The 24,574-nt window shown below is 49.4% G+C and overlaps 1 protein-coding gene across 1 annotated transcript in view; it reads left to right on the top strand.

The window, feature by feature from the left end:
- The first annotated feature begins 17,369 nt into the window (after positions 1-17,369).
- Positions 17,370-24,574, top strand: part of LOC119463675 (translation initiation factor IF-2-like) — a 70,763-nt gene continuing 63,558 nt past the window's right edge. Inside the window, exon 1 of the mRNA XM_037724499.1 lies at positions 17,370-17,423. Within this exon, the coding sequence (XP_037580427.1) occupies positions 17,370-17,423 (54 nt within the window). The remainder of the gene's footprint in view (positions 17,424-24,574) is intronic.

Genomic DNA, 24,574 nt, shown 5'->3' with positions numbered 1-24,574 from the left:
CAACATCTAAATGTTCTCTGCCTTTCTTCGCGTGTAGGTAAGGTTTCGGAAATTTATTGCTTAACGACAATAATACTTCTCCGACTTGTCGGTTTTATTTCAGAGGAAAACAAAATGAATTACCACTGTGCCGAGATCACAGAGGTCTAAAAAAATATTTTCAGAAAACTGTATCATTCCTATAATAAATGAAAAAATAAAAACAACCCTCGGAATCCTCTCAACCTTGAGTTTTATATCAGCATGTGTTTCCTTATAATAATTGTGGTAATCAATATGGCTTTGACATCACCTTCTCAAGTTGCGTAAGATCTCCTAGAATTACGAAATTTCGGATAGAATTGTACGGAAAACATAATGAATAAAGTGAAAGGCATACGGGTCATTTCGATATAGAAAAGGAATAAACTATGCTTTGTGGGATGGCTGCACTTTCCTTGAAAATATTGAGTATACATGGTTCATTGCCGGAGGTGTTTATTTACTTACGTAAAGTAACAGCCCATATACGAGGTGGAACTCGTAATTTGAGAAGTACAGCTGTGACGCAGAAAAAATACGATTTTCTTGAATTCGTTTACTTCTACGTTGTTTAACCTTATATTACCCTCTCGGCGACAACATTTATATGCATCGGATAAACACACAGGCATCAGCGGCGCGTCGGAAGAGCAGCACAGAATAGGATTTGCCCGTAGAAGCAAATCGAAGTGTATGTGAGCAAATAGAGGGAATGCTTGCAAAACAGGAGAGCCATGTGCTGTGCGATGTAGGCAAAGCCGCTTGGTACGCGCGGGGAACGGTGCACAAAACAACAGCATACCAGTTTTATACAGTTATTTTCAAAGCGTATCCGGCAGCACACAGGGCCAAGACTATTTGATGTTTCTATGAGGTCGATGACACATATGTGTGCCTTGACGAGTCCCCCCCCCCCCCCTCCCCCCCAACCCATTTTTTTTTTGCTTACGCGGTTTTAGGAAGAATTCACAGTGAAGCGCGCTAAGATAATTCCAACATACACAACTGTTTTCGTGGGGGCGATGGTCGTTCTGCCCTGTGATTCCAGGTAAAGGAATAACAGAGATGACACTTTAAGGTTGACACTACCGATTGCGTAAGTGAATAAAGTGGTTTGATAGAGGGGATAGAAAAGGTCATTGCTTTCCAAATATGCACCTAACGTAGAATTGCGCGTGACTACGGGTGTTTAACAGAAGGCACTCGCTTATCTCAGCTTTTATTTATTCAGGCGTGAAAGTGCGTGCGTTGAGACTACGCGCGTTAAGTTTTACGTAACTGAAAAAAAAAAAACCGGGACGACAGCTACAAAGTCGTCTGTAAGAATACGATCTAGCTGTTTGATTTTGGAACCTAACTGCATATTGTCACGTAGTAGTGACGCTGAAGTAAACAGTCGTAAAACTGTGTATGACGAAACTGGTTGTTTATTGGGCGAACCTGTGCCCACAAAAGCAAGCTACACGCAAAGCACAACGATAGCGGCGAACACAGTCGGCGATCGTCGAAAATCTGCTCAGCGGCGAGACGCGTTGGCTTTTATACCTGAGTCATCGAAGGTTCCAGATTAATCCCTGATGCCCGCGTGTCTTCCAGAAAGTTCTAGACAATTCGCGTCGGTCACACAATCTGATAACATAAGCGTCGGTGAAAACAGGCAACGAAAAGAAGCATCGATAACGTTCTAGAAACTTCCGATACAGGCGCGCCCTGCGCCGAGCGATAACGTTTAACATTTGTTAGCCGGTGGAAAGCGGCCACCGGTGAAAGATAAACATGTATACGTGTCAATACCCTCCCCTTAAAAAGCATCGTCCCGATGCTACAAACACGAAAGCGAAAACAAAACCACGCGTACAGAAAGGGACAAAAATAACAAAGCAACAAAGTACCGAAGTTCTTTAGCGGGCGTAGAAAGGCTTAAGATGCACCACGTAGATGACTTCAGGTCGAGCCCGGCGCCGCTGTGCGAAATGCCGTCTGGCACGACCTCATAGTCCAGCGCGCCAATACGTTGGATTATCTTATATGGTCCGAAATAGCGACGCAACAGTTTCTCGCTAAGTCCTCGTCGGCGTATCGGAGTCCAGACCCAAACACGGTCGCCGGGCTGGTACGCGACGCAGCGTCGTCGAAGATTGTAGTGTCGGCTGTCGGTCCTCTGCTGGTTCTTGATGCACAGGCGGGCGAGCTGTCGACCTTCTTCGGTATGCTGCAAATAGGTGGCAACGTCGAGATTTTCTGCGTCGGTGACGTCCGGTAGCATAGCATCAAGCGTCGTTGCCGGGTTCCTTCCGTAGACCCGGTTGAACGGCGCCACGTGCGCCGTTTCTTGCACGGCCGTGTTGTATGCGAAGTTCACGTGTGGAAGGATGGCATCCCACGTCTTGTGTTCGACGTCGACGCACATTGCCAGCATGTCGGCGATGGTCTTATTTAGGCGCTCGGTGAGGCCATTCGTCTGCGGGTGGTAGGCGGTGGTCCGGCGATGGCTTGTCTGGCTGTAGCGCAGGATGGCTTGAGTTAGTTCAGCCGTGAAGGCCGTACCTCTGTCGGTGATGAGGACTTCTGGGGCATCGTGGCGCAGGACGACGTTCTCAACGAAGAATCGGGCTACCTCGGCGGCACTGCCTTTGGGCAAGGCTTTTGTTTCGGCGTAGCGGGTGAGGTAGTCCGTAGCTACGACGATCCATTTATTCCCGGACGTCGACGTCAGAAAAGGCCCCAGTAAGTCCATCCCGATCTGCTGGAACGGTCGGCGAGGTGGCTCGATCGGCTGTAGAAGTCCGGCTGGCCTTGTCGGCGGTGTTTTGCGTCGCTGACAGTCTCGGCATGTCCTTACGTAATGGGCGACGTCGGCAGAGAGGCGAGGCCAGTAGTATTTTTCTTGTATCCTCGCGAGCGTGCGGGAAAAACCGAGATGTCCAGCCGTTGGGTCGTCATGGAGAGCTTGCAGAACCTCTGGACGCAATACTGAGGGTACCACGAGGAGGTAGTTGGCTCGGAGGGGCGAGAAGTTCTTCTTTAGGAGAATGTCCTTTTGCAAGAAAAACGTCGCCAATCCTCGCCTGAACACCTTCGGCACAATGACGGTCTTGCCTTCCAGGTAGTCTACAAGGCTCCTTAGTTCGGGGTCGGCTCGCTGTTGTTCGGCGAATTCGTCGGCACTGATGGGTCTCAAGAAAGTGTCGTCATCCTGGTCCTCTTGTGGCGGCGGTTCTACGGGGGCGCGAGACAAGCAGTCGGCGTCAGAGTGCTTTCGCCCGGACTTGTAAACGACGGTGATGTCGAATGCTTGAAGTCTAAGACTCCATCGTGCGAGGCGACCTGAAGGATCCTTCAAGTTAGCTAGCCAACACAAGGCCTGGTGCTCGCTCACAACTTTAAAGGGCCTGCCATAGAGGTAGGGACGAAACTTTGATGTAGCCCAGATTCTGGCGAGGCACTCCTTTTCTGTTGTGGAATAATTTGCTTCCGCCTTCGATAGCGGCCGGCTAGCGTAACTTACAACCCTTTCTAGTCCGTCAGTTCTCTGCACAAGAACGGCGCCGAGTCCTACGCTGCTTGCGTCGGTGTGGACTTCGGTATCGGCGTTTTCGTCGAAATGCGCAAGTATTGGCGGCGATTGCAGGCGTCGCTTCAGTTCTTCAAATGCTTCGACTTGCGGTGTCTCCCACTTGAACTCGACGTCGGCCTTCGTGAGGTACGTCAGTGGCGCGGCGATCCGTGAAAAGTCCTTGACGAAGCGCCTGTAGTAGGCGCACAGTCCAAGAAATCTACGCACTTCTTTCTTGTCGGCCGGCGGAGGAAAGTTGGAGATGGCTGCAGTTTTCTGAGGGTCGGGGCGCACTCCAGACTTGTTGATGACGTGGCCCAAGAACAAGAGCTCCTCATATGTGAAGCGGCACTTTTCTGGCTTTAACGTGAGTCCGGAGGTTTTGATTGCATGAAGAACTGTTTCAAGGCGCCGCAGGTGTTCTTCGAAGCTTGAGGCGAACACAACGACGTCGTCCAAATAGACGAGGCAAGTGTGCCACTTCAAGCCTGCCAGTACTGTATCCATGACGCGTTGGAAAGTCGCAGGTGCCGAGCAAAGACCAAATGGCATGACCTTGAACTCGAACAGTCCGTCTGGTGTTATAAAGGCAGTCTTCTCCCGGTCCCTCTCGTCGACTTCGATTTGCCAGTAGCCGGTTTTGAGGTCCATCGACGAAAAATACTTTGCGTTGTAGAGTCGATCCAAGGCGTCGTCAATCCGTGGGAGGGTGTATAAGTCCTTCTTCGTGATCTTGTTGAGGCGACGATAATCGACGCAGAAACGTAGGGTTCCATCCTTCTTCTTCACTAATACCACGGGGGACGCCCACGAACTCTTGGACGGCTGGATGATGTCGTCGCGTAGCATTTCGTCGACTTGTTGCCTCATGGCTTCGCGTTCGCGCGCCGAAACTCGGTACGGGCTCTGACGCAGTGGGCGGACATTTTCGTCGGTTATGATGCGGTGCTTGGCGACAGGGGTTTGTCGAACTTTTGACGACGACGAGAAGCAGTCCTTGTATTGCAGGAGCAGAGCCTTTAGTTGTTCTTTCTTATGCGTGGGAAGGTTATGATTGACGTCGAAAGTTGGTTCAGGTATTATAGTCGTCGTTGCAGGTGCAGTGGAATCCGTGAAGGCGAAAGCACTGCTGGCTTGTACTATTTCGTCGATGTAGGCGACCGTGGTGCCTTTGTTAATGTGCTTGTATTCGGGGCTGAAGTTCGTGAGCATCACCCTTGCTTTCCCTGCACGCAGCTCAGCTATGCCTCTAGCGACGCAAATTTCACGGTCGAGCAGTAAGCGATGATCGCCCTCGATGATTCCATCCATGTCTGCAGGCACTTTGGTACCGACGGAAATCATTACGCTGGAGCGAGGCGGAACGGTGACTTGTTCTTCAAGCACATTAAAGGCATGGTAACTTATGCTTGTAGCCGGTGGTATCGCGTTGTGCGTTGAAAGCGTTATTGACTCGGACCTTAAGTCGATGACTGCACCGTGTTGATTTAGAAAGTCCATGCCTAGGATGACATCCCTGGAGCAGTTCTGCAGGATTACGAAGCTCGCCGGGTAAGTGCGGTTGTTTACCGTGACTCGCGCTGTGCAGATTCCAGCCGGCGTTATCAGGTGGCCTCACGCTGTCCGGATATCGGGTCCTTGCCAGGTCGTCTTCACCTTCTTTAACTTGGCGGCGAACGGGCCACTGAAGACGGAATAGTCGGCTCCAGTGTCGACGAGAGCGGTGACGTTATGACCATCGATTAGCACGTCCAATTCAGTAGACCGTCGTCTGGCGTTGCGGTTAAGTCATGGCGTCGGATCACGGCTGCGTCGGCTTGCTCCGCTGCTGCTACGTCGCGTCGGAAGGTCTTCTTTCGGCGGCGAAGTGTTGTCGTCAAGGCTCTTGCTAGGCGGTGTGCTGGTACCTCGTTGTGATGATGCGCGAGTCGTCGTCGTCGGTGGTGGCGGAGGATCTTAGGTATTGCGTCGTACAGCAACCGCACCTCCATCGGTTGCTGCCTTTAGTTTCCCTGATAGGGGCTCACGGACCGGCCCCGCGCTGGGCCAGTGTATGGTCGGCGCTGCGGCGACAGGTAACGTCCTGGTGACGGCGAGCGTGAGGGTCGTCGTGGTTGCCACTGGGCTCCGGCGAGGTAGTCAGCGATGTCGCGTGGTCGTTTGCCAAGCTGTGGACGTGGCGCGTTGACGGCGAACCCTCATAGGCCCATCTCGCGGTATGGGCATCGGCGGTAGACATGGCCAGCCTCCCCGCAGTGATAGCAGAGCGGGCGGTGGTCGGGGGCGCGCCAAATGTCCGTCTTCCTTTGGCAGCTGCGCTGGGCGACGGGCGGGCGTGCTGGCGGCGGTGGCGGTGGACGACGGAACTGCGGCGTTACGGAGCCCTGGCGTGAGCGCGGAGGGGGGCCTTGACGACGAGCGACGGCGGCGCAGGTAATCGCTTCCGGCTTGGGTTGCGGCGATTCGGGAAGTCCTAGCGATTGCTGGATTTCCTCCCGCACGATATCGGTGATAGAAGCAACTTGAGGTTGCGGCGACGGTAGCAGCTTCTGCAGCTCTTCGCGTACTATCGCCCTGATGGTGTCTCGCAGGTCGTGGGAGAGTCCTTGGACTTCGGCGTACTGTGGCGTCGAACGGCGATTGTATTGCCGGTTGCGCATGTCCAGTGCTTTCTCGATCGTCGTAGCCTCCGAGAGAACGTCTTGGACTGTCGTTTGTGGATTCCGCACAAGTCCGGCGAATAGCTCCTGCTTAACTCCCCGCATGAGCATGCGAACTTTCTTGTCTTCTGGCATAGCGGGGTCGGCGTGCCGGAATAATCGAGTCATTTCTTCAGTGTACATACCGATGCTCTCATTCGGGAGCTGTACACGGTTTTCCAGCAAGGCTGCAGCTCTTTCTTTACGGACGACGCTAGTGAAGGTGTCCAGGAATGCGGCTCGGAAGAGGTCCCAGGTTGTTAGTGCACGCTGCCTATTCTCGAACCAGGTTCTGGCGCCGTCTTCAAGCGAGAAGTAAACATGCCGCAGCTTGTCGTCACAGTCCCACTTGTTGAACGTAGCGACCCGGTCGCTTGCCTCCAGCCAGCTTTCGGGATCTTCACATGGCGAACCGCGGAAAGTCGGCGGCTCCCTGGGTTGTTGCATCACGATTGCAGATGTTGGCGCAGGGGCTGTCATGGTAGCTGCTGCCGAGGTCCTGACTTTTGTCCTCTTGGTCTTCTCGGGAAGAAGTCCGTACTCCGGGGGTTGGTTTTGTAGCCTGAGGCTAGCTCGATGCTCCGGGACAACGTTGGTACTCTCTTCGGGGTTCGGGCTTGGATCACGGCTTTTCGGGGGCGTCCGCTTCATGGACACAAAAGCACTTCCACCAGATGTCACGTAGTAGTGACGCTGAAGTAAACAGTCGTAAAACTGTGTATAACGAAACTGGTTGTTTATTGGGCGAACCTGTGCCCACAAAAGCAAGCTACACGCAAAGCACAACGATAGCGGCGAACACAGTCGGCGATCGTCGAAAATCTGCTCAGCGGCGAGACGCGTCGGCTTTTATACCTGAGTCATCGAAGGTTCCAGATTAATCCCTGATGCCCGCGTGTCTTCTAGAAAGTTCTAGACAATTCGCGTCGGTCACACAATATGATAACATAAGCGTCGGTGAAAACAGGCAACGGAAAAGAAGCATCGATAACGTTCTAGAAACTTCCGATACAGGCGCGCCCTGCGCCGAGCGATAACGTTTAACATTTGTTAGCCGGTGGAAAGCGGCCACTGGTGAAAGATAAACATGTATACGTGTCAATATAAACGCCAATTTCGTGCGGTGATACACACAATTCAGATCAAGCTTTTCGATGGACGAGGTACGTAAGCAACACACTGTCCACCGCCAATGAACTTGGAAAGAAAAGAAAGTAGGCATCGGGGACAGGCGTAAAAAACGGTAGCAAAATAAGACAGTCCGTAAATGACCAACGTTTTCTTTTTCTTTCTTTATTTTTTATATTTTGGCGAATGAGTCTAAATAAGTAGGCATCTGAGATGGATAGGTATCTTTTTAGGGGCGAAGCTCCTTATAGCGGCACCCGTTCGTCCCCGTCGTAGTAGGTAGCCACGTCTAGTTTTATAAATTGCTCAACAGATGGCGTTGTGTGTCCGTATATGTATGTATACCCATATATACATATATATGTATACGTATAGTATAACCGGAAGCCGACTTCCGCTTCTGGTTCCGGTTCCGCTTCCGCTTCCGGCTTCCGGAGAACGCTTCCGGTGTTTTATGAAAAAAAAAAGGTTGTCGCAGTTTCACCCGAAAGGCGAAGCATCAATTGCGATAGCAAATTTGTAGAGAGCTATACGGAGTAAGGATAGTAGTTTTATCAGCTGTACAAACTTGGACATGCAGCAGCACCGGCAACACACAGAACTGTTGTCGACGCCGTCGGCGTTTTGCCTGCGTTCGCACAAAACGCGCGTGGCGTTGGTGACTGTTGCCGGAGCCTCTGGAGGCGGCTGGGAGATTTTCGACGAGATCAGAACGGGACACTTGTCGAGCAGCGTCGGAAGTCTTCACTACCTTCTCGCCTCACAACGTTTTATATAAATAGGCATTTTGTGCCACAGCTAAACGTCGTCTCCCTTCCCTCCCCCCCCCCTTCCCGACGGCCTCTCGCGCGTCGGAAGAAGGCGCGTTTGCTCTACATATATGGTGATTGTAAAGGAGGAAAGAGACGCCTACTTCTGCAGCCCTTAAGGGAGCATGGCGCAGAACGCGCGTTTGTTCTCCGCCGTGCGTTCATTCCCTGTAAAAGAGCGCGCCCCTCGCGCTCTTTCACTCGCACATACAGCGTTCGGCGCGCGGCGCCGATTTCATCTCCATTGACGTCATACGGAACCTCACGGCGACGGCGACGCCGACGGCAGAAATCTGCTTTTGAGTGTCCATATAATTGCTATCGCAATAAAAATTCCGAAAGTTGTGTCCGTAGCGCGGAATCGAACCAGGGACCCCTCGCTTCCGAACGCGCGGCGCTAACCACTACGCCACGAAGCGCAGATAGACACACGCACCACGATGGCAATAAATACCCAACATTAACGAAAGGCCGCGTTTCTAGCGCGTTTCTAACGCGTTTGTGCTAGCGCGTTACGGCCCGTGTAAGAAGCTGGTGTAAGACGCTGTGGCCTCTCCGCCTTACCTTCAACGCGTTTCGAACCTGCTGCCCAAGGCGGTGGCAAGTCAAGTTCAAGTCGAGGAGCGTTTATGAATACAGGGGGTATACTCTCTCAGCAGTCATGTGATGGCGTCGGCAAACGCGGTGCATGTTCCGGCATGTGTAAATGGCTGCGTAAGACGCTGTGGACGCTCCCCCTTACTAGAGAGTACTGCGCGTTTCTAACGCGTTTGTGCTAGCGTCCCCTTAAGCGGGAGATCCGATGATTCCCTCCAGAGCTTCGCCCACTCATCATCATTCACCCCGTGTATATGCTGTGATTTTTTTTAAGTTTGCTCGCTGACTGTATTTGACCATTGGGATAGGCGTAGAGCGTATTATCCTTATATGTTCTGGCAGGAAGTTCGTGCTGCGCTGAGATATTTTATTTCTAAAAATTTGAGGACACCTAAGCACTTCATAGAGTCGTGAATCGGAAAGCAATAATGTCCAATTGAACGCCGCTGAGCGGTCCTTCGATTTATGAACTCCTCGCGGGCAACCGACGCGTTGAGGATGGATGGATGAATAAAAGTTTATTTCATCTAATTAAATGTGGTTGGGCCCCTAGATGTCCGGGAGCCCCCTGGCCGACATCTCTAGGCAGGCCCGGTCCTCCAGCCAGAGCTGGTCATCCGACCCGAAGAGCGGCCTCCAACGAGAAAAAAAGAAGGGTTGGGAATAGGTTGTACCGCCATGGACTTGGGGCAGCTCCACAAAAGCGGGGGAAATCTGCCCGGGGCGCTATGCAGGTGGTACACTTTGCATCACTGAGACCAGGTTAAAATAAATGTTCAAGATATGGGGAAATAAGTGCCTCGGTCTGGATTGGGCACAGACTGAACTCTGATGGGGGGGGGGGGGGGGGGGGGGAATGGTGAGGGGCAGGTAAGTCTCGTCTACTTTTCCTGTAATACAGGGTAATCTGGTGGTAGGTCTAGATCCCCTCTCCTGGTTTTTCCGTGGGGTTGGGTGAGTGGTCGCCCATAGTCCGGAGGGAAAGACCTCGGACTTGCGCATTAACGCGCTCGTTTCCGGGGACACACTCATGCCAAGGCAGCCACGTGATGGTCGCCGGATGGGGAAGCGGAGGGATGTCTTGTAAAATGTGTGCGACTGTCTTAGGTGCTATGCCTTGAAGGAAGTAACGATATGTACTTTGGGAATCGATAGCGCGTTGAGACACTTGGCGCGTTTTGATTTGGCTTAACCGAGCTTGCGCGGACAAGGAACGCGCGGATAATACAGGCTGCCGAGAGTGAGAGCGAGAGTGGCGTGACGTCGCGGTGATGCCCCCTCCCCTCCCTCCCTGTTTAGTCCACGCTAGAGATTAACTGGACATCGAAAACTTCGTTTGGATAGCATGCACGCCTATTTGTTGCTGAGGACACGCGCAGATCTTACGCCCCGACACTGCATTTCAAGTGCAGCGCGGACTAAACTGGAAACCAGACTATAACCTGCTAGAGCACTCCGATGCACGCTGTCAGAGAACATAAGAAATGAAGAACATGAACAACTATGCCACCGGATTTGCCGATTTATTTATTGTCCAACCTCTACAAACGCCACAAACCTGCGTTCGCTCTCCTTTTCCTATTTATCATTTCCTTCAAGCGCCAGCTTTCAGGCCATACTCGAAAGGCGCGCGAGCTGTCGCCCGCCATTTCGCTTTGCCGAGATAAGCAAACCGCAACGCGTTTTACGGACGCGCGTGAGAGCACAGCTACGAGCGAAACGTGTCGTAATGGACATGTCAAGTGAGCGCACTCTCCCCGCCGGTCAGGCACGAGCGAAAGACAAGCAGTGAAATCGAGCTGCGCTCCAGCTATCGGCAGCCGCCGCAAACATACCGAGATAACAGCGCCCATCACTTCGCGGCGCTGGCGTCAGTTTAAGCCGGTCCAGGCCCCGCTGCGGAGCGTTCGTGTTAAGTGTGCTGCCGGCTGTACTCGTACTAACCGAAACATGGCTTTCAAGCGCCATTTCAGATGTCGAAGTTTTGCATAACTTCATAAACTTTGATATATTTCCACATGACAGGCAGGGTGCCAGAGGAGGTGGCGTCCTTATCGCCGTTCACAATGAGCTGTCCTGCTGCCCTGTCAATATAACATGTTACCTTGAAATTTTATGGGTAATTTGCCATGCCGATCACCAACAAATTATTCATATGTGGGTTTATTGACCAGTTGCCTTCACCCAAAAATATCAAGTACTCGTGACATCCGCCTCCAACGTTTGTGAGTGGTGGCGCTGTCTAACACTCCCAGGGTTAGTTCTAATAGTACAACTACATACCCCAGAAAGTGTATGGGAAAACGTCGCCGCGGTAGCTCAATGATAAGAGCATCGCACGCGTAATGCGAAGACGTGGGATTGTTCCCCACATGCGGAAAGTTGATTTTTAACCAATTTGATTTCGATTAATTTATCATTTCTTTATTTCAGTTAGTGAGTACACGTAATTTCCCCTATGTTGTCATTGGTGTCTGTTTGTTGGCTTCCTATGATATGATTAATAAAATCGGGCCCCTCGGTACCCTTTCTTCTCGTTCATCACATAACGAGGGTCTCGAATCCGGCAACATTGATGCCTGCAGGTAGCACATGTGGGTATATTTACCAGTTGCCTTCACCCAAAAAGATCACGTACTCGTGACGCCTGCGGCTGAAAGGATGTTCCACATCCGCCGCCAAGGTTTGTGAGTGGTGGCGCTGGCTAACACTCCCAGGGTTAGTTCTAGTCGTAAAACATATATACCCCAGAATGTGGATGGGAAGAAGACGCCGCGGTAGCTCAATGGTAAGAGCATCGCATGTGTAATACAAAGACGTGGGATAGTTCCCCACTGGTGGCAAGTTGTTTTTTCATCCACTTTAATTTCCAGTAATTTATCATTTCTTTAATTCAGTTAGTGAGTACAAGTAATTTCCCCTATGTTGTCTTTGGTGTCTATGTTTGTTGGCTTCCTGTAAAATCATGGAGCATATCATTTACACTCATATAATGAACTTCCTCGATTCCAATAGCTTTTTTCATCCATCACAGCATGGTTTTCGCAGGGGGCTTACTTGCGAAACCCAGTTAGCTTTTCCTTCATGATCTACACTTAAACTTAGATACTAACACACAGTAAGGCGCACTTTTCCTTGACTTTGCTAAAGCGTTCAATAACGTACCTCATCAACGCTTACTATTAAAACTTTCTCATTTGTGCTTGCATCCAGCTGTCTTACAATGATTTTAAGAATTCCTTACTAACCCCTCACAACTTGTATGCATCAATAACACTTCCTCTAACCCTGCTTTCGTGTCCTCTGGCGTCCCCCAGGGCTTCGTACTGGACCCCCCATTGTTTCTCATATACATTAATGATCTGCCATTAACGTATATATAAATTAACGTACATTAATGATCTGCCACGCACGCCCGCCCGGGCGGCTGTATCTTGAAAGCCATCTGTGGCGGGGGCAGAGTCCCCCCTGCGCTGTGTTTTCGCGGTTTAGATCGCGTTGATGCGAGCGACGGCACGAAGGTAGTATTCGCTCGCAGCTGGTGCTGCGCTTACTCACTACGGCGTTTTGACAGCGAGTTTCCGCGGTCAACGAGTGAGATGGGTTAACGTTTGTTTGTGCGCGAGTGACACCATGCGTCGTTAATTGAGTTAGTGTGCCTATGTTTACAAGTTTGTGAGGCCGGTAAAACTACTATCCTTACTTCATATAGCTGCCCACTAATTTGCTATTGCAATCGATACTTCGCCTTTCGGGTGAAACTACGACTTTTTTCTGTCCTCGACGGGGACGCTCCACGAGAGTAACTGCTCGTCAGGTGAGGCTCCCTCATTCGTTTCGAACCTATAATGGTGGCAGAGAGATATGACACGGCCTTCTGACAACCGTATTTTTTCTTGCCTATTACGAACATGTGGGGTTGCAGGGTAAAACGGAGACCCAATTTATTTAAAAAGCTTATTTATTTATTTATTTATTTATTTATTTATTTATTTATTTATTTATTTATTTATTTATTATTTATTTATTTATTTATTTATTTATTATTTATTTATTCATTCATTCATTTATTGCAATACCCTCAGGGCCCAAGTGGCATTTCAGAGGGGGTGGGTACATTCTGATTATACGATTCGTCCGATTCTATCTTTTTTTCTGAAAATTGACCGTCTATAACCGACAGTACCGCAAATAATTGAGTGCGCGTCTTCGAATGCATGGGATGCGAACATTTTGGGAAGTTGATAATTACATGATAGAAACCTAAATGCGACGCCTGCAAGTGTCTGTAGGGCATCTTATGAACCGTATATTCCCATGCAATGTTTATAGCTATGCACCGCCCAGGTGACAACTTCAGTCTCGCAGAAGTTTTGTGTTCATGTGCTCCGCTGCTTACAAGCTATGCGGAAATGCGAGCAGTAATTTTTTTTTTTTTTGCGAATGCGTGCTGTTGACTTTGACGCATTGATACCACAACAACGAAGGCGGTATTTGGCGTTTGTCGACGGAAGAATAGTAAGGTGAGGTGTGTGCCGAGAGAGAATTTAAGGTTGACTGCTATTCGCCAGTTTCCTTGCGGCGTTTCTGGCCTAATAGAAACAAACGTGTGCCCACGTGCTCTCGCGCTTTCAGCGCGACGTGACGCAAGCGCCAACAGTCTCAAAGCGATTGTTGGCGTCATCGCGAAAGAAGCATGCCTGCGATCGCGGCCTAATTGTTAGAGCATCGAGATGCTGTTCTAGGAGACCGTTAATAAACTGGTCTCGTAATTCTGTTTTCCCCCTTTTTTGTGTGTAAGCCACTCTGCAACGCAGCGGAATCCACGGTCTGCAAAATCCGGAAGGCTTTGCGAATAAAGGTTCCCTGTACCCCCCCCCCCCCCTCTTGTCAAGCAGCGACGCTCGAAAGGCTCTTTCTGGAGGAGATCTCGCGAAGCGGAAATTGTTAGCGCTTGTCAGCGCCTGTGCCTGCGCCCTGCGGCAATGCACGTGGCGCGCGTGTCAGGCAAATCTTTTGCGCCATGCTGAGAGGTAGCCGGGATTATTCTACGAACGAGGGTGAAACGGAAGTCTAAGGTAAACATATTGATCGCTTCTTTGAGACACGCTAGAGGCTTGTGTGGACTTCAGAAGCCGCACTTTTGTACGGCGTTTTTCGATAGAATATTGTACCTCACCGGAGCACGTTAGCTCGGCCTAAGGGGAATATGAGCTTGATTTCGCTGACTTATTCACGAACTTCGTGTCGTTGGCGCAGAAAGCATGCATGAAGAGCATTTCTACACTATCTTAAGCGCACAGCTGTCTGCGACCGTTTGTAGATCGACTCAGTGTGTACTTTCATTTGTCCCCACAACTAGTCTTGTTCTGTTCAAAGCAAACCCTGTATGCTTTGAACAAATTGAAGTAGAGATTCCCTCGGCAACTCTTTGTCTATGCTGACCAATACAAATGAATACAAATAAAGATAAAGAAATAAATAAATATTGAACATACCAACGCTGCAATGAAGAATTCAGTAGGCCTAAGTCCATCCCGGTAGCCAAATACATATTATAGTCATCATCCAGTGGTGCAATGGTTGTGCACGTCATAAATATATTCTCTTTTTTTTACTTCATCAAAGGATAACAAACTGGATCCGCGTGCGTGACGTGCATGTGCACACCATGTATCTGTCCGTGATGCGGGGGGGGGGGGGGGGGGGGGGGCTCTGCCCGTCGCATCTGTGGCACAGCGTGTACTACGACCGCAATGAACATTATGATGAAGTGCGTCTAGTTAGCTAGCCTGCCTTTAATTCCGTTTTTTCATTTGTTTATTTATTTCCGCCAGAAACCTTATTAATACACGTAATCAAAATATTGTAGGTCTCTATAGCCATCCTGACTACTGGCAGGTGCATTTAACAAAATGCATATTTTTCATTGGCAGCCACATAAGAAACGGCGCACACAAACTGTATAAATATCTCAAAAATTACACAAGCTCACAGTAATCGTTATTCGCATATTTAACAAGAACTGCTTTAGTGCTTCGGAAAAGTGATTAGTACCTGTCTTTATTTCCTTGCACAATACCTTTTTGATCATTTTTAGCAGTCTTATCGACAGATACGAGACCTGATGAATCCGCGATTGGCGTAAAACGAAACCTTGAAGCAAGCCGAGATGGGATAGCCAAGATAATCGGCCACGAGTACTTTGTGTCACTTTGAAAACGACAACAGCTCAATATCCTCGCACGACAAAGCAGCTTGGGCATATAGCTCATGACTGAAAGCACAGGTGGCAAAAATAATGCTACATTCACTTTGCAGATTCACGCTTCAATAATCATGGAAACATGTGCCTGCATTGTACAAAACGATCAGAGCGGACACATTTAAGCTTCATTTCTGCTTTTGCAGCTCCATAGGCAGGGTATAGTTCTCTGTCGGTCTTGTCTTTGCTGAAAAACCTTATCTCAGATGCCTCTGACGCTTAAAATCATTGTGCTTGGAGTTCTCCCCTGCACCAATTTCCAGCTGCAATGCTGAGCCCTAACCACTCCGCAGGCTTTCTTACACCATTTCTACTGATTTGGAGGTATCTTTCATCTAACCTCTATCAAACCGCGCATGCGCACTTTGACGTCAAAACGCCGCGCTTCAACAACTTGAGGAAATCCTGTCACAATACATATATACTGGTTTATACAGAGCGTAATTTGTAACACACGTCCTGCAACTTTACTGCACCGTTAACTTTCATGAATATCTAATGAATCCCGTGGACTGTGACGTTTGAATAAACGTTGTACACTACAACTGTTCATAGTTCATTCTCGTCATTTGGGACGCATAAGCATAGTAGCAAGTGAATAATTTGCGCAGAAATTGTCAGCACGAGGTGCTTCATCAGTAGCAAGAGCCTTTGGCGAAGGACTGAAAAAAGTCACTGTGTTCTACACAACAGTCAGAAAGAGGCAAGTGGCGTCATCAGATGTGTGTAAAATAGACTTCAGAGGAGCCTTTGTCTAAACTGTGAATGGCACCTCCTCGGAAGATGCAGATAGCTGCGGAACCAGAAAAAAAAGAAACGACTTGAAACAATGGACACGTCGTAATCTGTAAATAAAGGGATATGCACATTGTACATACAATGTGTTGTGTTTCGAGTCATCATTCTTCAAAACTAAGGAAGCATCGCTGACGTATACAAATATGAGGGATGTTATCTGCCTGACTTCTTCTCACACCACCAACGCCTTTTTGCTCTCGCGTCCTGTTTACACTTCACACTGATGAGGAAAGGTTAGCTCAACAATCACGGAAGTAGTATATAGTGGGCCAAGGAGGAGTGTCTGGAATCCATCGCGATGTCGTTGCAAGACACATAAGGACATACCTGTTGTGACATCGGCACTAAACGTGACTCGAAAGAGGCTACGGTCTGTGAGCGAACGATACAGAACGAATTGTTTAATGCAATAGCGTTAAGGGCCTCGTGTCGCAGAAAATCCGGCGTCGGCATTGGGCGTGTTGCTCGGCCAAGGAAATCATCCCGAACCACCCCGACCACCTAGTCCCTCCATGTGGCGCAAGGCGTTAGTGAACAAAATTGACTTTCTCAAAGTAATATCCGTCAGAAAATCGTAAAGTACGACTTAACCACGACCTGCAGACGTGATAGTGTGGGATTGTAATTTGAATGCACGAGAAAACATAATTCTGTTACGAGGAAACTCAAACACAAACCCCTTTTCCAGCATTTCTACCATACAACAGTGGCGCGCCCGGGTAGTATACTTGCTGGAACACTGTCCAGATGGCGTTCGCGTCCTCGGCAGGTCAAACTGGAACTTATCCTGCCTAATGCGTTCTGGGCCTGCGCGCGCCTTTGGGCAACAGCAAACAATGAATAAAGTAATAAAAAAAGGTTCTAGGGCGTTTGATATAACATGGCTTATATTGCGCCTGAAAAAAGTGGCTTCCCAGCAATGCATTTGTCTTTAAAAGTGAAGCCGCCTTTAAGGGGGTTGGCGTAAGCTTGGTCTTCGTAAGCTGGCTTTCCTACGTTCGTGTTGCAGTGAAGCCTACTCATACCAAAAAATGCGATGCTATCGCGTTCCACTCTTAAAAGCGAAGCCTAAGCGTCCTCCAATTCTATTTATTTATATTTTGTAAAAGTTGTTAACTTATTTATTAAAAAATTAGCACACCGTAGCCTCGCATAGTCGTTTCTGCTTTCGTGGCTCATTCCACAAGCTTAGTACATCACAATCACATCACTGCCGCTACAGTAAAATGGTTAGTGATCAATGGACATATGCGAACCGTACAGTCAAACCTGGATACACTGAAACTTGATAAAGGAAATTTACTCTATATCCAACACGAAAACCTTACAGATCAATTGCGATGTCATAGCCGCTCGATTGAAAGGCTCACCGTGTGCCTTTTTTATTGTTCTTTCCTGCCATGCTTTTTTTATAATTTCTTCAGCAATTTTCTGGGATACTCGTGCGGCACCATTATTGCGCTTACATTACAGGGAAGTGAATTGGAGCAGGCACAATGTCGCGCGTCAAGAACGCCAATTTTAGGGACTCGGAAGAGTTCAAGTCACAGGTAAGAATTACTGCCTACTAAGGGGAGTTTAGTTTTTTTTTTTTCACAGGGTAGATTACTTTGTTGCTTCTTTTGTCCAATGTGGGTAAAAAAGTTCATGTATAGCAAACACATCGCCAAAGTTCGTTTCAGTACATTTTAGGCAGGTTTTGCTATATTGGATTAGCTGATATATTGAACTATTTCTAACACAGAAGCTTGCTCAGTATAACTGGGTTAGGCTTAAAATTCTAGTCAGACCACGTATAGTTAAAAATTCCCATTGCCTTCAATTCTTTCAAAAATAATCTCGGCCAAGAATAAGTAAAATATTCGCACCAGACATAAAGGGAATTGTACTGAAGTGGTGTGTTCATGACATGGAAATCCAAGACCCCGTGCCAAAGTGTCAATCTGCGTGTTTACATCAGGGAAAACGTTTTTTTTTTCTTCTTCCTGTACAAAACATGGGGAGGTCATTACTTAGTTCACGTGCATGGAGATGCTGCGTTTAACATGTAAAATAAAGTAATTAAATTCTTGGGTTTTACGCACGAGAACAACGATCCTATATTGAGGCGCGCCATAGTATGGGGCTCTGGATTATGTTTGGCAACCAAGACTTGTTTAACATGCGCCATACACAAGCGTTTATTTTTTTCATTCCTTCCCCATCGTGATGCGACCGCCGCGGCCGGCACAGTACCCCGTCTTCCCGACTTCGAGCTTGGCAGCACAACGTGAGATTGGGCTACCGTGGCGGGTCGCAGCATCTAACCGTGGTATTTTAAACCAAATAATTGTTGTCTACTATCATAACATACGGGTCGGGAGTAAGAACCGACTCGGAAATTGATTATGGCACTGACCTGTCTGTGGGCTTCAACAGCATATAAAGAGGCTTCATTACACTTTATTTAATTCATTATACTAAACGCAATAATCGAAACGGGCCGAAAGGGCCACAGAAAAATGAAAACTTCAATTGGGGAGCAGTGTGTGAACAAGTAAAGCATCAGCCCGCAGCCAACAGTTAGACATGGGGACTTGGTCTCATGAAGGCAACCTCCTTTTAGGGGCGAAGCTCCTTAGGGTGTGGGTCTGTCCCTCCGCTGTAGTATGTAGTAGTAGTAGTAGTAGTAGTCGTCGTCGTCGTAGTATGTAGCCACGTCTACTTTTATGAAAAAGTTGTCGCAGTTTCACCTGAAAGGCGAAGCATCAATTGCGATAGCAAATTTGTAGAGAGCTATACGGAGTAATGATAGTAGCTTTATCAGCTGTATAAACTTGGACATGCAGCAGCACCGGCAACACGCAGAACTGTTGTCGACGCCGTCGGCGTTTTGCCCGCGTTCGCACAAAATGCGTGCGGCGTTGGTGACTGTTGCCGGAGCCTCTGATATAAATAGGCACTTCGTGCCGCAGCTACACGTCGCCTCCCTTCCCTCCCCCCCCCCCTCCCCAAGGCCTTTCGCGCGTCAGAAGAAGGCGCGTTTGCTCTACATATATGGTGATTGTAAAGGAGGAAAGAGACGCCTACTTCTGCAGCCCTTAAGGGAGCACGGCACAGAACGCGCGTTTGTTCTCCGCCGTGCGTTCACTCCCCGTGAAAGCGCGCGTCCCTCGCGCCCTTTCACTCGCACATACAGCGTTCGGCGGCGCGCGGCGACGATTTTATCTCCATTGACGTCATACGGAACCTCACGGCGACGGCGACGCCGACGGCAGAAATCTGCTTTGGAGTGTCCATATAAAAAAATTCCGAAAGTTGTGTCCGTAGCGCGGAATCGAACCAGCGACCCCTCGCTTCCGAACGCGCGGAGCTAGCCACTACGCCACGAGGGACACATGGACAGACGCACCACGATGACAATAAATACCCAACATTAACGAAAGACTGCGCGTTTCTAACGCGTTTGTGCTAGCGCGTTACGGCCCGTGTAAGAAGCTGGTGTAAGACGCTGTGGCCTCTCCGCCTTAACCCCGTATTCATAAACGCTCCTCGACTTGAACTTGACTTCCCACCGCCTTGGGCAGCACGTTCGAAACGCAGTTGAAGGCGGTGGCAAGTCAAGTTCAAGTCGAGGAGCGTTTATGAATACGGGGGTTATACTCTCTCAGCAGTCATGTGATGGTGTCGGCAAACGCGGTGCACGTTCCGGCATGTGTAAACGGCTGCGTAAGACGCTGTGGCCTCTCCCCCTTACTAGAGAGTACTGCACATTTCTAACGCGTTTGTGCTAGCGTCCCCTTAAGCGGGAGATGGTGCAATTATAATGAAGGGCGCTGTTATAAAATAGGAATGACGTCACATATGGCGCGTGTCATTGGTGGAAGTCAATCGTTCGATTTAGTGCGGTAAGACTGGGCGAATTACACGGAAGATTCACGGTTTACCGATGATTCCCTCCGGAGCTTCGCCCACTCATCATCGTTCACCCCGTGGATATGCGGTGTTTTTTTTTTATTGCGATAGCAATTATATGGACACTCAAGAGCAGATTTCTGTCGTCGGCGTCGCCGTCGTCGTCGCCGTCGGCGTGAGGTTCCGTATGACGTCAATGGAGATGAAATCGTCGCCACGCGCCGAACGCTGTATGTGCGAGTGAAAGGGGGCGAGGGGCGCGCGCTTTCACGGGGAGTGAACGCACGGCGGAGAACAAACGCGCGTTCTGCGCCGTGCTCGCTTAAGGGCTGCAGAAGTAAGCGTCTCTTTCCTCCTTTACAATCACCATAAGCCGCGTTTACATGAAAGCGACAGTAGCGCATCGCATTTCCAAGCGCATTTGGGAAAGGCGATGCGACGCCGTTTACATGTAGCGCATTAACTGTCGCGAGAACGTAGCGCCACATGGTGTCGTATGAGGTAAGTGCAGCCCACTTCCGGTGTAACTGGTTTCGGGTAGTGGGCCGAGTGCGTAAAGGAAACGCGAGTTGACACTTACTCGTGTTGCGAAGTCCGAGCGGTCGCGAAGGTTCCATGGATGGCGCCGCCCCAAGTGCCGAGAGGAGAAGATATCCAGAGAGATCAGAAAAACGGTTTTATATACAAACGTACATATTTCACAAGTAAGGCTCCATGATATTGGAGCCGTCTACATGCTAACACCTTTGCAAGTTCTAGCGTTTACATCTCCGAGCGTCTCAAAACACTCAAGTCGCGCGTTTTATCCCTTTCGTTTCCCGCTTTTACTCGACGAGGGAATGCACTTTGGTTCTTCTTAGCCAAAGACCATCTTCGACTAGTTCGTCATATCTCGCTATGATGTGCCATCGTTTCCTGCCGGGCTCCGCCTCCAATCTTGCCTGATCGCCCCCGCACACAGGCAACGGTTGACGCCTTGGGAACCAAACGTTGATGTCGTTCCCACGGGGAATGCTTGACGCTGGCCCCTTGAAAGAATTAGTCGCCTCTCCATGGCGGTCAGTTCGCGGAAGCCACCATTTCCAGGGAGAGCGGTGGCTGTTGTCTCAGACGGGGTTCCAGGTTGGCGCGTCGCAGTCGGCGCCGGGCCTCGTCGTAGCTCGGGCGGGCGCTGGTGCTTCACGAAACACACCAAGAGCGACATTGTCGTTTTAGCTACCCACGAGGCCGATGACCCATTGCAGTCTGGGGACTAATTGCACATCCATTAGTCCCAGGTGACTGACGGTGACATTTCCCGGCCGCGACAAACGACAAGCGTGAAGAGCACTTGACATGTTCCCGTCTGTCGATGAGGCCTCCTTTGTCCCAAAGGACCGCCAGACACAACACTCGCGAGCAACAGGACCGTGCGACGCACCTGCTTTTTCAACCGCCATGTTTGTTTTGATGTCTCGCAGTGTGGCAGCGGCCGTGCCGCTGGTTGGTTGACCGGTTGTAATCCCGCAGCGAATGCTTTCCCATAATTCCTGATGCGATACGCTACTGTTTACATGCGCCGCTGAAATGCGCATTCTCCATCTCAAACTACCCTTGTTTGGCGCATTGGATGCGATACGCCTTCCTAGCGAATTACCTCGTTTACATGAGATACGATACGCTTGAAAGCTGATACGATACGCTTCTGTCGTATTCATGTAAACGCCGCTATATATGTAGAGCAAACGCGCCTTCTTCCGACGCGCGAGAGGCCGTCGGAGATGGGGAGGGGGGAGGGAAGGGAGGCGAGGTTTAGCTGCGGCACCAAGTGTCTATTTATATCAGAGGCTCCGGCAACAGTTACCAACGCCGCACGCATTTTGAGCGAACGCGGGCAAAACGCCGACGGCGTCGACAATAGTTCTGCGTGTTGCCGGTGCTGCTGCATGTCCAAGTTTATACAGCTGATAAAGCTAATATCATTACTTCGTATAGCTCTCTACAAATTTGCTATCGCAATTGATGCTTCGCCTTTCAGGTGAAACTGCGACAACTTTTTTCGAAACGTTGATTCTGGGCTGATGTAGCGCTTGTTCAGCCAATTCTGGTTATTTCCATTCAACTTTCTTTGAAGTTCTATCGAGAGCGTTGCTTTCCGTCTCTTGTTCATTTCCATCGACTGCATCACCTACTATGGGCAAGCGCATCTGTTGTTTGTTCTCAAAGCGGACCAATGTCGCCAATCGCATGGCATGTCAAGTGCAAAGGAACAGCGTTTGCGTGCGAGTTCATTAATTTTGCCCGCAGTCGCGAACGTTGTGCAACCTGGCACCGTTCCTCAGAAGCATTCTATTATTTCGTGCTGTATTGATTTGCTTCGCTTGCTGCCGTGTCCGCTCGTTGTGTTCAGCATGTTCGACAGTCTTGCATTCGTAGAAAGTAGAGGGGCTTGCGCGTAATTTATTACGAGGCTGTCAAGCTTCGCCGCGCCTTTGGAGCCCTTATAAACGAGCTTCAAAAGGGCCCCTCTACCGTATTGTAATGCATACAAACCGGCGTGGTTTACAATCTATAATTCTCATATGCTACAGAATGCGATTGGCTTTCTGCAGCTTTTTTTTTCTTTTTCCACCAACTAAAAGTGTTATCTGCGCAGAGCTTTTTTCCAAGCTGCCCAAACAGCGAACTTTCGAAGGGGATATTATTTATCAAAGGTCGCCCATCTCCGCAGGGGCGTCTGCGTCAGCAGGCGTTTGGTGAGCTGCGCCACTACGTACCCGAGCACACGAGGGTTGGACCCTCCCACGTTTAACCGTGCGCGGCTTAGCCGTGTCCGGGGAAAAGGGGATCCTGGGGGTTGAGCCAATGCCGGGTGTTTGGACTTTTACGGCCCCTCGGTGGAGGCAACACACCCCTTTGGCCTCGGCTTCACGTAGACGGCAACCCCGGACTGACCCACCCGGGGGAAATCGGTAGTCTCCTTTTCCTGTCTCTCTCTCCCCAATCTTCATCTCTCTCACACACTTTTTGGCCTTTCCTGTCTTCTACTCTCTTCAACTTAGTTCCATTCTCCCTGGCGGCAAGGGCTAACCGTGTGTGGCTATCCTACCTTGGGTACACCATATTTGGTTATAGTAGCGGCGTACGACTGGCGTCACGCAGACTTGTGTACAAGCTCTGCCGCGTCCCCTCATTGGGCTCCGTGGTGGGCGGTCGGCGCTGTTGCCGAACTCGAACATTTTCTTATGGCAGCGCAAACCTCTGTTGTCTATGATCGGCCTCTGAAAAGAGGCCGCACCGAAGCAACGTTTCAGTTCTCCTTTCGGAACAATGCGCCAGCATTCCCCAAATACCATGTAGTACATAGTGAAAATAACATACCCGTAAGAAAGCTTTCACCATTTCTGGTGGCCAAGTGCGTGAAGTACAAAATTGGATCAACATACAAAGCATCAAAAATGTCTAGCGGGGACCTCCTCCTAGAACTAAATGACAAAGATCAAGTGCAAAAGCTCCCAGAACTTACCAGCATTGGCGATGCGACAGTCACAATTTCAGCCCACAGAACACTAAATACAAGCAGGCGCGTAATATCCGAGGAGGACTTCCTTGGTTTGAGTGATGAGGAACTGCTGGAGGGTTTCCAAGAACAAAACATGACTAAAGTACAAAGAATTGTCATCCGCAGAAATGATCAACAAATTCCGACAAAACATGTTATACTTACCTTTGGGACAAGCGAAATGCCTACCTCTCTGAATGCAGGATACGTAAAAGTAAATGTCAGACCATATATCCCCAACCCCAGACAATGTTTCAAATGTCAAACGTTTGGACATGCTTCACACGCATGCCGAGGACAAACAACCGGTGCTAAATGCAGCTCTAATGACACCAATCTGACAATTGCACTTCTTCTCCACACTGTGTTAACTGCAAAGGGGACCATCCAGCTTACTCGCGGTCTTGCCCTTGCTGGAAAAAAGAAAAGAAGTAATTGTTAAAGAAAAAAATCTCGTTTTTTGAAGCACGAAAGCGATTGTCTTACCTTTCGAGAAGTTATGCCGATCTGACGCAGGTGGGGGCAGCGTCACAGAGGCTTTGGGAGTCCTCCGAGCCCACGCACCGTGGTCCCGCAGTGACCCCTCCCGCCCCCATGGTGGCAGCAGCCAGCGCTGCTCCATCGTCTTCGAAGGGCCCGCAGACACCAGTCTCGCAAGCCCCTAAACTCAATGGAACTCCATGGCCCGAGACACGTGTCCCGGCGCCCAACTCTCGATCTCCCAGCGCCTCTGAGAGAGCGATGGAAGTCGACGCAAAAACCCCGGTGTCGTCGACGCCGAAGGACAAGCGCTCTCTCGAGCGCGCAAAGAGGGACAAAGTCCCAATAACCAACGTTATTTAAGAAAGTGATAACCTAAAGATTATCCCTCCTTTCAATAACCTTCTCCACATATATGTCACCTAACCTCTTATATCTTATAGAATCATAATGCCATTTTTTACCTTTAAGTTTTAAAATGTCTTTTATTATCCACTGGAATTGCAGAGGACTTTTACACAACTTACGTGACATAAGAGATATACTGAATAACTTCTCCCCTGTGGCTTTGTGCCTACAGGAAACAAACTTATGCGACAAAAACATTATTATCTTAAAAGGCTTCACTGTTGTACGGCGCGACCGTACTCAAGCTAAACGGCTTTCGGGTGGTGTGGCTGTTGTTGTGAAACACGGAATTCCAGCTAGAGCAGTGACCATTAATAGCCACATAGAAGCCGCTGCTGTCAGAATTTTAGCACATAAAACCATTACCATCTGTGCCCT

Source organism: Dermacentor silvarum, chromosome 9, assembly GCF_013339745.2.
Source record: "Dermacentor silvarum isolate Dsil-2018 chromosome 9, BIME_Dsil_1.4, whole genome shotgun sequence".
Lineage (NCBI taxonomy): Eukaryota > Metazoa > Arthropoda > Arachnida > Ixodida > Ixodidae > Dermacentor > Dermacentor silvarum.
This window is presented reverse-complemented; position numbering and strand designations above follow the sequence as displayed.